A 17215-nucleotide genomic window follows, 5' to 3' on the forward strand; every position below is an offset into this window, starting at 1 on the left:
AAAAATCAATTAATTGAAAAATCGACAATTAAAGAGTTTATAAAAGTCAAAAATTGAAAAATCGAAATATTTAAAAATCGTAAAATTGAAGGGAAAAACTGAAAACCCGAGAAATTGAAAAATTTAGAAATTGTAAAATCCAAAAATTTGTCGAAAGTAAAACACGTCGTTAAAAATATCGTGACATTTTTTCTAGTTAATTTTATTCCTAGTTAGAAACAAACACTGTTGCCAACATAAGTCGAGGAGTCCTCAACCGTCATTTAATTTAAACTATGACGCTTCTCTATGTTCTCTGTGTCAATGCAGGATAACTAGCGCCCTCATCAAAATGTGTCAAAATTTTGCATATCGTCCAATTTCGCTATTCAGCAGGCTTTTCAAAAATTCGTTGGCTATCTATTGTAATTTTCTTTAATGAAACACAGTAAAAGGTAACAATTTTGTCAATTTTGATAATTTATAAAACATTTAAAAGTTTGTGGGAAGATGGCGCTCGTTCCCCAACGAATTTCAGAGGTTAGCGGACTCAATTCCACCAATAAAATTCGCCATAAACGCAAGCTCAGTGTCACTCGTGACGTCACGCCGTTACTCTAACCTCCCCTCCCCGTTAGTCGCCGTTAATGCAGACAAGGGCCACACACAAGCTCGTTAGCTTTTTAGCAAACTCAAACTAAAAAAAACTGAACAAGCAATCACACGCCCTTGCCTGCATGTCCCCTCGTGTCCTCATAAATCCCTCTAACGACCTCTCCCGGAATTTTCGCCTTCAGCCACCAATGGGCGTACAGGCCCGACTTGTACATCGGCACCTCCTCCTCCTCCTCCTCCTCCTCCTCCTCGACGAACAGGCAGCCCGTCGACCTGGACTTGACCACGCCCCCGTCGTCCGCCGTCCTGGAATGCATTTGTGGGCACAGTTCGAGGCTCGACGTCACCGAGGTGCGGAGGCTGTTGCCGGAGACCGACGGCTGCGACGTCCGCGGCGTCGAGCCGAACGGGGAGGTGCACGGGCACTGGGACTCGAAGTCGCGGGCCTCGATCTCGGACAGGGTGATGCCCCGGTTGGGGATGTCCTGGACCGAGTTGGGCGAGTTCAGGGTGCAGCTGCCCGCCATGCCCGAGTCGGACGAACGCGGGCTGTGGCACTCCACGCAGCCGCGGCAGTACGACGGCGACATCCTGAGGTACTTCGAGCTGACGCACCTGAGGCCGAAACGATAAGCGAAAGATCGCGAGGCTCGGGCTTCGCCCCAACTTCGGCAAAAGTCAAATTTTCCGAAATTGGGGCGAAATCTGAGGCAAGGAATTTTTCTTTTGCCGCTTTGGGGTGGACTGACCCACCTGCGCACGGCGTTGGCTCGCTGGACGTGCTTGAGGTCCTGCGGGTTGATCTGGATGCTGGAACGTCGGCGAGTAATACTGCTTTTCTGGAATTCGGGGGTGGCGAACATGCTCGGGGGTTTGATCACGGTTTTAGCCGAAGTGGTTTCGCTCGCATCGTCACTATCGTAGTTGTACAAAAGCTCGGCCACCATTTTATCCGGAAGAGGTAGAGTGTTTAGAGGCAGTTCCAAGCTGCTGGAGTGTGTAGTGGTACTACTGTCTTCGTCGCGTTCGTCGATCCTCGGCCGCCGAGTCAAGTTGGTATCACTGTTCGACCAAGCCGGGATATAAATCGTGGTCAGGCTACTAGCACTAAACTTGTTCCCGACTAACTTAGTCGGGCACGACTGCCTCTCCAACGGGACGTACTTCTTCAAGTCCTCCCTCACCAAACTTCCATCCAAATTCACCAGATCCTCACACGCTCCGAACGGCCTCTTCGTAATACAAGAACTCGCATCCGAGTTCTCCGACGCCTGCTTCTGCAACAACTCCAACTTCGCCGTGGACGTCATCACCACACTCTTCTTCTTCGGCTCCTCTTCGGCCACCTTCGTCCTACCCACCTCACCGTAATCAATGAAACTCTCATACTTCGTCTGGACTTCCTCCGCCGTCTGCGGGTTGTAGTACCGGATGTACCCGAACGGATTACTCGAGCTGCTTCCGCTGCTATCCGAAGAACCCGACTCCACGATCGCGTTTTGTCTTTTGATTCGGCCGTGATCACTATCCGAGTCCGAATCACTATCACAGTTGATCACACTGATCCTACATTGGCTACTCCTCGGAATTATAACGCATTCGGTCTTGTGGTGGCGGATTCTGACTATGGCCAAGTTCATCCGGTTCAAGTACTCGGGGTAGAGCAGCTGCTTGAGGAGCTTGCGATTGATCGATCTGTCCTTGATGCACTTGGAGAAGTACCTCGTCAAGGACGCGAAGGGGGCGCACGGGGGGTACGTCTCAGGCGGGTAAGTCGCCACGTACTCGAGCGACTTTTGGTAAGTGAGGACCGAGGTTCGGTTAGAGTAACCGCGGGGGTTGAGCTGGGTGAAAACACAACAAAATGAGTTTTTGACACAAATGACCTCGACGTGGCACAAAATGGCCGCTGTACCTAGTCATCACACAAAATTGACAAGTTGCTACTTTTGACAGATGGCGCTGCAGCAACTATTAAATCAAGGTTTATTAAGGGGACTCGCTAGACGAGGTATAACATTTTTACTTCCCGAGCGTAAGCAAAGGAAGTATTGTAATCGAGTCCGTCGGCCGACTCTCTGCTTTTACGTTTTCTCGATCTTTCATGACCCCTAGAAGACGAAGAAATAGGTCTCCCATTTCCGTCTGTCTGTCCGTCTGTCTGTCCGTCCGTCTGTCCGTCCGTCTGTCCGTCTGTCCGTCCGTCTGTCCGTCTGCCGTCCCGGATTTTTATTAGACAGATAATCTCCGAAAGTACTGGACCGATTGTTGTGAAATTTTGTACTTATATTAGGAATATCATGTAGATGGTAAAACGCTAACCAAAATTTGTCTAATCATCCCCACCACTAATGCGATGACGTCACTTCAAAATTGTACATAGTAAATAGGTCTTAAATTGTATAAAATAACATAGTCCTACACATGTAGTTTACGACTCCGAATTCAGTTTTTACCCGAAACGTCCAGATTTTTGGAAAAAAAATCAAAATTATAAAACAACATTTTGCAATTTAATTTTGAATCTGCTAACCCGAATGTTTTGAAATGTTGCAGATGTTTTAAGGCTCTAAAGAGCATCATAAATCTTTAGTCAAAATATATTTGGTTATCCCCTCCAAAAACTTGATGACGTCAGCTCAAAAGTTTGCCAAATAAATCCTATCTAAAATGTACAAAATATGATGCGTCTGTGCTTGTGATATATCACTCCATTCATATTTTTTGGATTTGCATATACAGGGTGACTCAAAAAAAATTAATGAATGCGTAAATATATTTTATTGATTTAATCAGGAACTACAAAACCGAATGCTCTGAAATCTTGCAGATGTTTTAAGGTCATAAAGAGCATAATAAATGTTTAGTCAAAATATATTTGCTTATCCCCTCCAAAAACTTGATGACGTCAGCTCGAAAGTTTGCCGAATAAATCATATCTAAAATGTACAAAATATGATGAGTCTGTACTTGTCATTTATCACGCCATTCATATTTTTTGGATTTGCATATACAGAGTGCCTCAAAAAAATTAATGAATGCGTAAATATATTTTATTGATTTAATCAGGAACTACAAAACGGAATGCTCTGACATCTTGCAGATGTGTTAAGGTTATAAAGAGCATAATAAATGTTTAGTCAAAATATATTTGCTTATCCCCTCCAAAAACTTGATGACGTCAGCTCGAAAATTTGCCGAATAAATCGTATCTAAAATGTACAAAATATGATGAGTTTGTACTTGTGATTTATCATTCCATTCATATTTTTGGATTTGCATATGCAGGGTGACTCAAAAAAATTAATGAAGGCGTGAATTTATTTTATCGATTTAATCAGGAATTACAAAACCGAATGCTTTGAAATCTTGGGAATATTTTAAAGTTATTATAAGCATGGTAAACTTTTGTTCAAAATGTATTTGTTCATCCCTCCTAAAAAAATTGATGACGTCACCCTTAAATTTTGCTGAATAAATCCTATCTAAAATGCAAAAGATATGATGAGTTTGTACTTGTGATTTATCATTCCATTCATATTTTTTAGATTTTCTTAAGAGGTGGTTCAAAAAAATTAATGAAGTCAATTTATTTTATTGATTAAATTAAAGGCAACACTTATTATTAGTATTACACCCCAACCAACCCAATTTGGTAGACACAAAATTTGTTAAAGGAAAAACTCGGTTGAAACATAAGGGTAGCATCGCTTATTTACATCGACTTTAACATTACAGACCTGCATTTGTTTTATGCGATCACTTGGTTCCGCGAATGTGAAATAGACATGTTTATAATCAACCAATTGTGAATTTCACCGTCAAGAATTAAAATAAAACCCAATGTTTTGTATAATAAGCGGAAGTCGAAGCAATAAAACCGATGGTCGTGTTGTTTACAGTTTTTCTGTTCGACTCTCACGTATGCTGTTACGCTTGTCATCTTAAATTAAGAATGTTTATACATAAACGATTTTCAGTTGCCGTATACGCGAGTAAATTGTTTCGTTATTTTATTGATTATAAAAAATCAATATTCAAAACGACCCAATTCATTTTCCCGAAAATTTGGGTATACAATAATTTTATTCTTAGTATTACACTACATCTATCCCAACTGATATACGTGTCCTTGCAAAAATGTTGATGACGTCATCGCAATTTTTTTTAAATTCCCACTACAAAAATGTAATGAGAAAAAAACACAATAGCCATGCAGTCGTCAAGTTTCCGACAGCGAGGGAAGTACTGTCTAAACTCTTTAGACCAATTTTTTTGGTTTTTTCTATGAAAAAATGATATTAATACTCTAGAGCGCAGAGACCAGTTCAATCAACTAAAAAAATATGGCTGAGAAATATCGTAAAAAAAGCACCATTGTATGTTTTCTTTTCAAGTTTTTTAAGTCATAACCATCATAGAATCGCTTGAAAATTCGCACATGGATAAAACATCACTTTTTACAGGGCGCAGAGTCATTAAATGTTTGTTAGTGGTACGATTTGTTTAAATAATAATGTGTTTATTAAAATCAAAATATACCACAAATTAATGCAAAATACGTCGAATAATTTTAACAAAAATATCAGAGGAAAATTAATGATCTATTGGTTAGCAGAGTTTTAACAAAAACTAACAATTATTGAAAAAAATGGGTATCAATTCGACAGAATTTGAGCAGTTAGTTCAGTACTTTGCCGATAGGAGCGCCATTAAAATTTACGGAAGCGGCTTTCCAGGTAAAACCCTTATTGCCTGCTCTACCATAAGCTGATTGTTAGAGTTCTCGGCTGATTTTTCTAATTTATGGCAAGGAACTCAGTTTTATAACAAGCCGCCAGGACCGGCCGTAGTAATCTATCGTTAAGGAAATTAACTTTTACGCAATGAGGTACTATTATAAAACCGAATTAAAACTGGGGAACTATAATATTTTTACTCCACTCAGGATCCTGAATTCAATACACATGATTACTAAAAAATCATTGTAATATTATTGTTAATATATATTTTGCTTTGTTCATTAATAAAACTAATAAACATATTTATAATAATAATAAAAAATATATAAAATACAGCTTTTGTTTAACACGTATAAGTAGCTAAGTGTATCTACTACTTATCCCAGAAAGGAGGTGTTTTAAAAAAGCCCTACGCCCAGTAACTTCTCCCTTCATTGTTTACTCGAAAAAAGTGCTCGTATATGTTTTCATTTGCCGAGAGATCATGTTCAAAACATATTTATAGTAAAAATATGCAAGTCTTGGTGATGAAAAATGTACTTCTAATAAATTATTAAACTACATAAAAAAATAGAAACAAATTTTATTTATTTTAAAAAAATCTCTCACAAAGGCAGGTTCCTCTTTCTTCTTGAATCAATTATTTCGGGCAATAATGCGCCAAAGTAAAATCTGCCAAGTTTATCTGCCATCTTTTTACATATATTTCTTCGTCTTTATAAATTTTTTCTATATTTATTCCTTTGGGTGTCCATACAACAAAATAAACTTGTGAAATACCCGTAACAAGCATTTGTCCCTGGACTTGAAAGTAGTAATCATGATTTTTTTTTAGTTTCAATTCTCTGTCTGTCAATGTACAAAATTTGATTATTTTTTTTCTAACCGCTTCTTAGGGAGACAAATCTTGCGATTTTGAAGGGCATTTAATTTCGACTAATGCACTCCTGTCCTCTAGAACCCTGTCTGGACTAGCAGCCAAGTAAGGAAATTGTTTTGAAATAAACAAGCCACATCGTTCAGTTTTTATATTTTTATTTATTTCAAAACACTTGACAGCTTTTTCCTCACTTTGCTGTCCATAGTATGTATGAGTATTACCTCTAAATGTACTGTAAAACAGAGACTCCACAGTTTTAGCTATTGCTGTAGTCGGTCTAAGTTTGTAAATAGGGGAAAGGTGCCTAAAATGATCCCCCTAAGGGAAAAATTCTTTAAAAAATACAAATTATTATTATTCATGTAAAACTGTAGCATTATTTGTAAGAACATTGATTTATCTAGGTAGATAGATAGATAGATAGATAGATAGATAGATAGATAGATAGATAGAGAGATAGATAGATAGATAGATAGATAGATAGATAGAAGCTTTATTGTTATTACTTAAAAAAAAGTTTACAAACGTCCAGAATAATTTTACATACAATTAGTGTAATAAACAAAATAACATTATAAAGCAATAAATAAAATATGTATGTTAACTAAAAGTTTCATTACGTATTTTAAGCCTAAATTCATCAATAGAATAGAATGCACTTTTAAGAAGAATTTCTTTGATAATATTTTTAAAAGATGAATACTCTAATATTTTAATGCATTCTGGCAATTCATTATAACAGTATAAGCCAATTGGTGATTCGATAATCATAAAAAAAAGTTATTAACATTTTTCCAGGACCTTACAAAAGGATCATTTTAGGCATCCCCATTGGTGAAATGATCCCTCGGCATGGGCATAATGATCCCTTTGAATTTTGACCATAAGGGGACAGCATCAACAAGAAAAATCAAATCTTGACATAACTGGTAAATATTTTATTTCAAAACTTAACAAAAAAATAAATTCTTAAAAAAAAAATAAACAAAAAAAGTTTGAAAAGCACCGAAAATACGGGGTGTATAATTTCTGGAAGAGTTTGAGACAATATTTTAGTCATCAGTACGTGCTAAGATAAGACTAATTTTGCCAAATGGGATACCCTCCAAGAAAAGAGAGGGCGGGTGGGCGGGCCTACTACCTGCTAAGATAAAACTGAATTTGGCAAATGATATACCCTCTAAGAAAAGAGAGGGTGGGTGGGTGGGGCTAGTAACTGCTAGGATAAGACTGAATTTGGGAAATGATATACCCTCTAAGCAAAGAGAGGGTGGGTGGGACTAGTGACTGCTAAGATAAAACTGAATTTGGCAAATGACATACACTCTAAGAAAAAAGAGGGTGGGTGGGTGGGGTTAGTAAGTGCTAAGATAAGACTGAATTTGGCAAATGATATAGCCTTTAAGAAAAGAGAGGGCGGGTGGGCGGGTCTACTAACTGCTAAGATAAAACTGAATTTGGCAAATGATATACCTTCTAAGAAAAGAGAGGGTGGGTGGGTGGGGCTAATACTTGCTAATATAAAACTGATTTTGGCAAATGAGATACCCTTTAAGAAAAGTGACGGCGGGTGACTGGGATTAGTACCTCTTAAGACTGAGAATTTCCCAAAAATAGAACACGAAAATCCCTAAAATTCTTTTAAATTATTTAAATTTCCCCGTCTTAAGAGGTACTAGCTCCACCCACCCTCCCTCTCCTCTCTTAGAGGGTATTTCATTTGCGAAAATCAGTTTTATTTTAGCAGGTAGTAGGTGGGTGGGGCTAGTAACTGCTAAGATAAAACTGGTATTGGCAAATGGTATTCCCTCGAAGAAACTAAAGTGTGGGTGGGCGGGGTTAGAGGATATGTCATCTGCAAAAATCAGTCTTATCTTAGCAGGTAGTAGCCCCGCCCACCCACCCTCTCTTTTCTTGGAGGATATGTCATTTGCGAAAATCAGTCTTATCTTATTAGGTACTAGCCCTCTAACAAGATAAAGGGCGGATGGGCCGAGCTAGTGCTTGGCAAGATAAGGCTGATATTGGCAAATAACATACATTCTAAGAAAATAACGGGCGGGTGGGTGGGGTTAGTACTTGCTAAGATAAAACTGATATTGGCAAATGGTATTCCCTCAAAGAAAATAAAGAGTAGGTGGGCGGGGTTAGAGGATATGTTATCTGCAAAAATCAGTCTTATCTTAGCAGGTACTAGCCCCGCCCACCCACCCTCTCTTGTCTTAGACGGTATATGATTTGCAAAAATCAGTCTTATCTTGGCAGGTACTAGCCCTACCCAATGATCCGGGATCATTTTGCCTCAAGAAAAAGGAATCATTTCGCCTTAGGTAGCATATCCGCATTCAAAAATTGTAAACTAACCTTCAATTTTTACATGCGGTAAAAAGATCATAACTAACCTACGACTGAAATGTATCTAATTCTGTCAAAACAACTACCACCGCTATAAGACCTTTCAAATGGAAGTAATGGACTTTTAAAATATATCTTACCTTAGACCAGAGGTGCTTATTTTACATATTTTGGCACAAAACTGTGCAGAATACACAGAACGCCATCAAACTTTCAGAAGGTACTAATTACAGAGCGCTTAATCAAATGACAGTTATGTTTGGTAGATGGAGCCACAAATTTTCTTGCAATTGATGGGGATCATTTGACCTGAGGGGATCATTTTAGGCACTTTTCCCCTACGTCCAAAATTTGAAGCCGTAACCCTCATTTCTCTTTCTTTTGCCCAAATGTGCCTGTTGTCTAGTGTCTATTTCAATTTGGTCTAAATTCAGAAATAATTTTCTCAAAAAAAACCTCTTTGGCTGTCACAAATGTTTCTACAACCATGATAAGATTTTCTAAAAAATATTTAAACCATAATCGCAGTCGGGACCAGCATACGTAAATTTTTTTACGACATATTTTTTTACGAATACTTTGTTTAAGACGAGCTTGTTTTATAGACGAACAATATTTTTTTGTTATTAAACCAGGACCGTTTTAATCACAATATATTTACTTATCCCCTCTAAAAAATTGATGACGTCATCTCAAAATTTTGCTGAATAAATCCTATCTAAATTGTATAAAATATGATGAGTCTCTTCTTGTGATTTATCATTCCATTCATGTTTTTTGGATTTGCATATACAAGATGACCCCAAAAATTAATGAACGCGTAAATTTATTTTATTGATTTAATCAGGAACTACAGAACCCAATGCTTTGAAATTTTCCAAATGTTTTAAGGTTACAAAGCGCATAATAAATTTTTGGTCAAAATATATTTGCTTATCCCCTCCAAAAAATTGATGACGTCAGCTCAAAAGTTTGCCGTATAATCCTATTTAAAATTTACAAAATATGATGAGTCTCTTCTTGTAATTTATCATTCCATTCATATTTTTTGGGTATGCATATACAGGATGACTCAAAAAATTTAATGAATGCGAAAATTTCTTTTATTGATTTAATCAGGAACTACAAAACCGAATGGTTTGAAATCTAATGTGAAAAAAAAACATAATAGGCATGCAGTCGCCACGTTTCCGATAGCGAGGGAAGTACTGTCTAAACTCTTGAGACCAATTTTTTTGATTTTCCCATTTTTCCATTTCTCAAATTTTCAATGTTTCAGTATGGGTTTTTTTCACTGTTTCGATTCTTTAATTTTCCTTCCATTTTTAGGTCTTTCAATATTTAGCTTTGGAATTTTGCAATATTTCGTTTCTTCAATTTTTCAAATTTTTGACATTGTGTTTTCTCGGTTTTTAAATTTTTCGATATTCTAATTTTTCAGTTTTTAAAGTTTTAGGTTTTTAGATTTCTCACTATCTCGACTTTTCGATTTTTCAGTTCCATGATTTTTCAATTTGTCGAAATTTTAAATTTTAGATTTTTTGGTCTCGATCATTCAATTTTCTGAGTTTTCAGGCTTAGATTTTTTTTGTTGCTCAATTCTTGGATTTTTAAAATTTTTGTTTTCTAAATTTCCCTATTTATCAACTTACTGGGATTTCAATGTTTTGATTTTTTGATTGTTCAATTTCTCGATTTTTTGAATTTTAGTTTTTGACACGTTTTTTTTTTCAAAAATTTTCAGTTTTTTAATTTATTAACTTCACGATATTTCACTTTTACGATTTTTAATTTTTTTTATTTTTCAGTTTTCAATTTTTGACGTTTCTAAATTTTGTGATTAACTGATTTTTTGATTATCCCATTTCTCTATTTCTTGATTTTTCAATTCTTTCTTCAATTGTGATTTTTCAATGTTTCGATTTCTGGATTTTTCAATGTTTCAGTTTTGTATTTTTTCACTTTTCCGATTCTTCAATTTTCTTTCCATTTTTCAGTTTTTCAAGATTTCAGTTTTGAATTTTTTCACTTTTTCGATTTTCCAATTTTCCTTCCATTTTTCAGTTCTGCGATTTTGCAATGTTTCGGTTCTTCAATTTTTCCATTTTTTGATGTTTCGATTTCTCGGTTTTTCAATTTTTCGATAGGTATTTTAATTTTTCAAATTTTAAGTTCTAGATGTTCCGTTAATTTTTTGTTTCCTTGATGTTTCGATTTTTAAATTGTTTAATTTTTAGATTGTTCAATTTCTCGATTTACAGATTTTTCAATTGTTCGGTTTACCGATTTTTTTCATTTAAAATGTTTCAATTTTTCAATTATTAAGTTTTCGATTTTTCAATTTTGGTGTAATTTCAAAACGGTATTAATAATACATTTATTAGGCGAATAAACTAATAGACGGGCTTGATAAGCCTTGTTTGCTCTACAGTGTCTAAATTGTGTTTGAATAATATAATAATTACCTCGAATATTAAAATTAATATGTCAAAAGCGCGTCAGGTAAATTTAAAGAAGAATTGCTGGTTGCGTTTAAGGCAACAAATGGCGCCCAATTCAAACTTGTCTCTCGTCTAGCGTTCCCCCTTAATACAATTCCACTAGTACAATATAAATAAAACCAGCGGAACGCAGTTTTGACCTAATGGTGTTAATAAACATTTTCGTTGCCAAAAAATCACAATATTTTATTCGAAAAACAAATTAATTTGGCTTTGTTGGTACGCCTGACCACGTAGCCGAAATCAAGATACTGAAATAAACAACGAAAACTAGAAGGCTTTGACAACCCGTGATTGGTCACTTAAGGTGACCTAACCTCAAACACTTATTTTTGTAACACTTACATGAGGTGGCGGCTGCGGGACGAACTGCGCCTGCGACGGTGACACCTTCTGGTTGCTGCTGTTGCCCCCACTTTTCGGCATGTGTTTCCTCAATAAGTCAACCCAGTGGTTGGCCTCGTTTTTGCTTTGACACACCGCTACCTTCTTTTCGATCATGGGGGCGCTGATTTCGAACGCGTTCTTGTAGTGGTCGCTGTCGTCGAGTCTGGTGACCACGAGCCCCGACAGGGGTAGTTTGCCCTAAACTTTGGTTACTTGTTGTACTGGTAAGTCATAACTAACCTCGTAGATAAAAGCGCTGAGGCGGTGGCTCACTGACAAGATTAGGAGCGTCGTGGGGAAGAGAACGAAGTATCTGTCGTGGTGCTGCGGCCCCACGGCCACCGAACCCATATAGATAATGTCACCTAGAGAAATAAGCGGGGGGCCTTCCCAGCCCCTCACAGGTCCCGTTAGGACTTGCAATTCGAGTTCTTTTTGTCGGCGGGTGGCCAAACAAGTGGTTGCTATTTCTTTGTACACGGCGACGGAGCGCTGAGTGTCGCCCCTGTCGGGGTGGCACTCTTCCACATGCCGCTCTAGTTCTTGAAGCATCCCGGAATATTTTTCCAGGCGACGGAACGGTTTACCTAGCAGGACCGTCAAGACGAGGATTCCGGGACTGGCAGCCCCCCTAGACTCCATATACTTGGCAAGTTCTTCTCTACAACGACGTTTTGTTTTTAAAATCAAACAACAATTATAGTCATACTTGTATTGATCCAAAATGCAGACAGCTTTCGGATGTAAGGCACAATAGGCTTGATTCACGCTTTTAATTCTGGGGGCCCACGATAAAAACAGGCGCCCCATTCTCTGCTCGAGACTCGGCTTCACCTGCTCTGTTTCCATCAACTTGAGTAGCTGCTGATGTGTGTCAAGAACTTCGGTGATATTCCCCGTTAATTGTTTGTATTCATCGATGGTCAATCTGCAAGCACCTGTCGTTATTCGAGTTATAAATAGTTGGATTGATTACATCGAACTCTTCTCTAGCGGCTGTAAAAAATTCGTGACTAAGCTCTCCAGTTCCGTAACGTGCGCTTTTTCCGAGTCAATCAGGTCTTTTAGAACGACGCTCTTGTACTGGTTTTGCTGCAAAATCACCGGTTTCGGGGCGTCTGGAAACAATCATGAATGAGCGCGAACTCGAGTCGGTACACGCACCTTTGCACTCCTTGACGTAGTTGCTGGGGAACCACCCCGTTTTCCCGTTCAGGGTGCCCTCCCACCACCCGTCGTCCTTCTGCGTCACCGTGATCACATCCCCCTTCTTGAAACACAACTAAAAGCACAAATCAGCGTCGTGTGACGACGATTCTTTATAATCTCACCTCGTCGTTATTGGAGCCCTTGAAGGCGAAAACGGCCTGGACTACCAGAGGTTCAGTGGCCATTTCGGTCGCATATGTACCTAAAGCGGTAATGAATCGGTAATAAAATTATTTATGGATTTTAAGCAGCGCGATAAAAGTGAGCGAGACTGGCCATGGCGCGGATGAAAAATATTTTTTGAGTACTGTCGCATTCTTGGCATACGCTCCGCTTTGAAGATAATTCTGGAACGCGGCCAAAAATATAAAAGCGCAACAAGTTTAGCTCAACCACAAGCCCCTCAATGAAGATTTTTTTATAGGTTTGAACAGGAAATGCCCACGTTCAGTTTTATGGGTCATTGGGGGGTCGTGGGGGCGCTGAAGCCCGACTAGGGTGACAATGCACACTTGACTAATACGTAATTGGGGCGATCATTACTCACGCTATTCGAGGTTCTGAGTTTATTATTCTAATTTACAATTATAAATAAACAGCCACACATTTCACTCGAGTGACAGATCACTGTCATCTGTCATTTTGTAATAATACGAATACGTCAACAGCAGCGCCATCTGCGTTTGACATAAGTCGGCTGGATATGTTACGACATTTTTTGTTATCAAACAGGTAAGAACAAGTTAGGGGTACCAAGGGGCTGCACCACCTTGAATTACCAATTTCGCGGAAGCTTCACCCATTTAGTACCATATTTTCCAGAGTCGCGTGAATGGCACTCTAGAGCTTTCTAGAAACATGGCAAAATCTGGTATGTCTGAGTCTGATGTGGATAGCGATAGCGAAGGGGCCAAGTCGATGGAAACGCAACAAACAACTGAAAACAAAACCCCGGAAACCAACACGTCCGTAAATGTAATCTCCAAACGGGTCAAAGTATCAACCCCCATAAGCATCCTCATCGAAAGCCTGGTCAAAAACCTGTGTAGCGTGTACGAATCAGACACCGGAAAAGTAACCAAAATGTATAACCTGATCTGCGACAAACTCTTCCAAATGAACATGATTGACGAAAGCTACCTGATGACGGAGTTTGAGGGCATGCGCTCCGCCTACCAACAAGCTTTCCACCACTTGTTGAAGACGTCCATGGGGGGCGACAGCGCGGTCTGCGGGCGCCCCGAGTGGCCCAAGAACGACGTCATCAACTCCCACTACTACCAAGAGTTCGACGAAATTGAGTACATCGCCGGCGGCGGATTTGGACAAGTCTTCAAAGTCAAGCATAAACTGGACGGGACTGAGTATGCAGTCAAGAAGATTCCGATTCGCGCTGAAGGGATTGAAGCCGTTAGAAACTATCTGTCGGAAGTGAAGACTTTCGCCAGTGTGAATCACTCGAATATTGTGCAGTATAAGGCCGCCTGGCTGGAACTGGGGGGCTCCACGTCGAACATCATTCACGACGAAACTGAGTCATTTAGTGAGGACAGCGAAACGCACTCGCATCTTGACGATGAGTACATTTATCAGGATCAGCCTCATTCTTTTTCGGATGAATGCAAGGTGGATGACACTTCAGATTTTGAGGTTAATTTCGAGCATAGTGCCACTAGTGTGACGAATCACGGGGTGGTGCGCAAGAGGATTAAGAGGAGTAGTATTTCAGAAGGGGGCAAAGCCATTTGTAAGTTGGATATGAAGGAAATAAGGGAGTTGAAGATGCAACAAAAAGCGAATGTTAAGTGGGCGACTTTGTACATACAGATGGCGCTGTGTCAGTCCACTTTGAGACAGTGGTTGGAGAGTAGGAATGACGCAGAGGTGGAAAGTGGAGATAAGGCGTTAGTTCCGGTCACTGGGCACGTTCGAAGTGAAACTATTTATGAGGTGCTTAGACAACTACTGAAAGGTATATAGGGACTTTTGATTTTTTTTTAAATTGTTAGTAAATTTTATTTATGTTCTATGTAGGTGTGGAATACATCCATTCCAAAGGAATCGTCCACCACGACATCAAACCAAGCAACATCTTCATCCAAATCGAAAACGGGAGTTTGTTGGTCCAACTAGGTGATTTTGGGTTAGCTTGTCCTTTACAAAATGTCCGCCACAGTTTAGCGTTTGGTACTAAGCTATATGCCGCTCCTGAACAACTGGACGGTCAATGTGATCCAAAGGTACCAACTTAAACATAGTTATATTAGTCAAAAATTAACAACAATATTTTTCTGGTTTAGAGTGATATTTATTCCTTGGGGATAGTACTATTTGAACTAGTTGAACGCTTTCGCACTGACATGGAACGAGTACAATACATCGACGATCTCAGAAAAGGAAAACTACCACCACACGTCCACGTCCAACACCCTCAGCTGGCCCAGATCATCACCCAGTTGATGCTGAAGTACCCGCAAGATCGCCCAGACGCCACTTCGTTACTTAAAACCCTAACGCACGGCTCAGATGCAGATTATGTAAGAGAATTAGAATGTAAATTAGCTGAGAGAGATGAGGAGATTTTAAGACTCAAAGAGTTACTTAAGACAGCAGGTGTTAAAAGTATCTAATTATGATATTAATAAAACTTTTAAATATGTCATTTTTAAGTTTATAGTTTGCACATTTTACTTTACTATTTTTTCGTGTGCAGATGTAGTCGTTGGGAGTTTTATCTTTATGTAAAAGACTCTGATTTATTTATTGAGTTGAGAACAGTATTTTTTTAGTTTTTATTATCTCATGTGAGTTAGGCTTAGTTTTGTCAAGCCGATTTTGATTGCTTGGTGAAATGCACAATACTGCCTTTTGGGTGCATTTAAGTCCTAAGTAGTTGTAGGAGTAAGTTTGTGGCGAGAAAGTAGCGTGATTGAGGCGTGTTTTGTACAATTTTTAGATTACTTGTTGTACATTTCCATGACTGAACATGAATTGTTTTTATTCATGTAACATGAAATTGTGATAATAAACAAAAGATGAAATAAAATATTTTTTAAACGAATTTGTTTTACTACGTGTGATATTCGACGCACATTATCAACGGGAATACATTACATCGGAAGAATGTCACGTAGATATTTGTTTGATTTGAATGGGTTTATCGCCCCAAAACAGATGACTAAAATTATTCATAAGCCTCCATTGAACAAAATATTCCGAATGTTATTATTATAATTCTTACCTTATCATTATTTTATTGTTATAAAGACGAGCGTATTCTCACATTTTCCAGAAAATGGGGTGACTCGTTCTTAATTTGATCAATAATAAATTGACTGATTCATTAATTTTTTTGAGTCACCTGTTTAGGCAAATCTAAAAAATTAGAATGCAATGATTAAAAGTCTGTTCATATTTTGCACATTTGCGAAAAAATTTATTCGGCAAAATTCTGAGATGCCGTAATCAATTTTTTGAGGTTGATAAACAATTATAGACTCATCATACTTTGCACAACGCCCATTTAAGATGGAAAAATTTTGGGGTGGCATGATCAATTTTTTAGGGGGGATGAGCAAATATATTTTGATCAAAAATTTACCATGCCTATGATTACTTTAAAACATCTCCAAGATTTCAAAGCATTCGGTTTTGTAGTTCCTGATTAAATAAATAAAATATATTCACGCATTCATTAATTTTTTTGAGTCACTCTGTATATGAAAATCCAAAAAATACGAATGGAATGATATCATCATATTTTCTCCATTTTAGATAGGATTTATTCGGCAAACTTTTCAGGTGACGTCATCAATTTTTTGTAGCGGACAAGTAAATATATCTTGAATAAAAATTTCTCATGCTTGTCATAACTGTAAACCATCTGTAAGATTTGAAAGCATTCGGTTTTGCAGATTCCAAATTAAATGTCAAACTGTTGTTTCCTAATATGGTTTTTTTTTCCAAAAATCTGGACGTTTCGGGTAAAATCTCAACTCGGAGTCATAAACTACATGTGTAAGACTGTGTTATTTGATACAATTTAAAACCTATTTACTATGTACAATTTTGGAGTAACGTAAAAAGTCACTCTTGGGGAAAATTTAAAAGGTTTGCATTCTTTAACTATTAAATAATATTATATTTTGTATTTCCTTTTTAATATACGTAGTCTTCCTTTCACAACAAGAAGCTTAAAACATGTTCAGAACGGTCAATTTTTGTAGAAAAATATGTATTTTGCAATTACGCTCCGCCCCTCGGTATAACGACGAATGAAAATTTCATCACAGTTGAGATCGGGACGGGTGGGTTGTGCTTAATCTTTGTTTTTTGGGAAAAGACGACTTCGTATATTTAGAAACAATGTACAGAATATAAGCCCCGCCCACCCACCCCCTCTCAATTGTGATGATTTTTTTTATTCATCGTGAGCCGAGGGCGGAGCTTAGCTGCAAAAACCTCATTTTTCTATAAAAAATTACCATGTGAAATATGTTCTTGAAAGAGTAAAATTTTGCAAAGAAACATGGATTTTGTAATTAACC

At 38.0% G+C, this 17215-nt stretch overlaps 2 protein-coding genes across 3 annotated transcripts; one reads left to right on the forward strand and one right to left on the reverse strand.

The window, feature by feature from the left end:
• Window positions 1–486: 486 nt before the first annotated feature.
• LOC135136971 (uncharacterized) lies at window positions 487–13304 on the reverse strand. Of its 2 annotated transcripts, XM_064066482.1 has the most exons (9): window positions 13216–13304; window positions 12791–12870; window positions 12624–12741; window positions 12436–12577; window positions 12169–12387; window positions 11700–12120; window positions 11418–11657; window positions 1348–2438; window positions 489–1209 (listed from the first exon to the last, which is right to left on the reverse strand). In XM_064066482.1, the coding sequence occupies exons 2-9, from the start codon at window positions 12851–12853 to the stop codon at window positions 699–701; spliced, it is 2805 nt and encodes a 934-aa protein (XP_063922552.1). In that variant the 5' UTR covers window positions 12854–12870; window positions 13216–13304; the 3' UTR covers window positions 489–698. The 2 variants fall into 2 exon arrangements, with proteins under 2 accessions (XP_063922551.1, XP_063922552.1); XM_064066481.1 differs by having other exon boundaries at window positions 487–2438.
• Window positions 13305–13317: 13 nt separating this feature from the next.
• LOC135136975 (eukaryotic translation initiation factor 2-alpha kinase 1-like) lies at window positions 13318–15725 on the forward strand. Its single transcript, XM_064066493.1, has 4 exons — window positions 13318–13400; window positions 13491–14640; window positions 14703–14908; window positions 14969–15725. Exons 2-4 carry the CDS (start codon window positions 13527–13529, stop codon window positions 15296–15298), a joined length of 1650 nt encoding a protein of 549 aa, XP_063922563.1. The 5' UTR covers window positions 13318–13400; window positions 13491–13526; the 3' UTR covers window positions 15299–15725.
• Window positions 15726–17215: the final 1490 nt, after the last annotated feature.

This window comes from Zophobas morio, unplaced genomic scaffold (assembly GCF_036711695.1).
Source record: "Zophobas morio isolate AGI-343-1 ecotype UQ-CSIRO unplaced genomic scaffold, CSIRO_AGI_Zmor_V1 ptg000028l, whole genome shotgun sequence".
Taxonomy (NCBI): domain Eukaryota; kingdom Metazoa; phylum Arthropoda; class Insecta; order Coleoptera; family Tenebrionidae; genus Zophobas; species Zophobas morio.

What these genes read in the sequence shown, in the direction of transcription:
- LOC135136975 (XM_064066493.1), top strand. Translation starts at nt 13,527, where the DNA reads ATGGCAAAATCTGGTATGTCTGAGTCTGATGTGGATAGCGATAGCGAA. An exon ending in GCTTAGACAACTACTGAAAG is followed by an intron (nt 14,641 to 14,702) that starts GTATATAGGGAC and finishes TGTTCTATGTAG; the next exon opens with GTGTGGAATACATCCATTCC. An exon ending in ACGGTCAATGTGATCCAAAG is followed by an intron (nt 14,909 to 14,968) that starts GTACCAACTTAA and finishes TTTCTGGTTTAG; the next exon opens with AGTGATATTTATTCCTTGGG.
- LOC135136971 (XM_064066481.1), bottom strand. Translation starts at nt 12,853, where the DNA reads ATGGCCACTGAACCTCTGGTAGTCCAGGCCGTTTTCGCCTTCAAGGGC. An exon ending in TGCATTTTGGATCAATACAA is followed by an intron (nt 12,121 to 12,168) that starts GTATGACTATAA and finishes ACGTCGTTGTAG; the next exon opens with AGAAGAACTTGCCAAGTATA. An exon ending in TCAGCGCTTTTATCTACGAG is followed by an intron (nt 11,658 to 11,699) that starts GTTAGTTATGAC and finishes ACCAAAGTTTAG; the next exon opens with GGCAAACTACCCCTGTCGGG.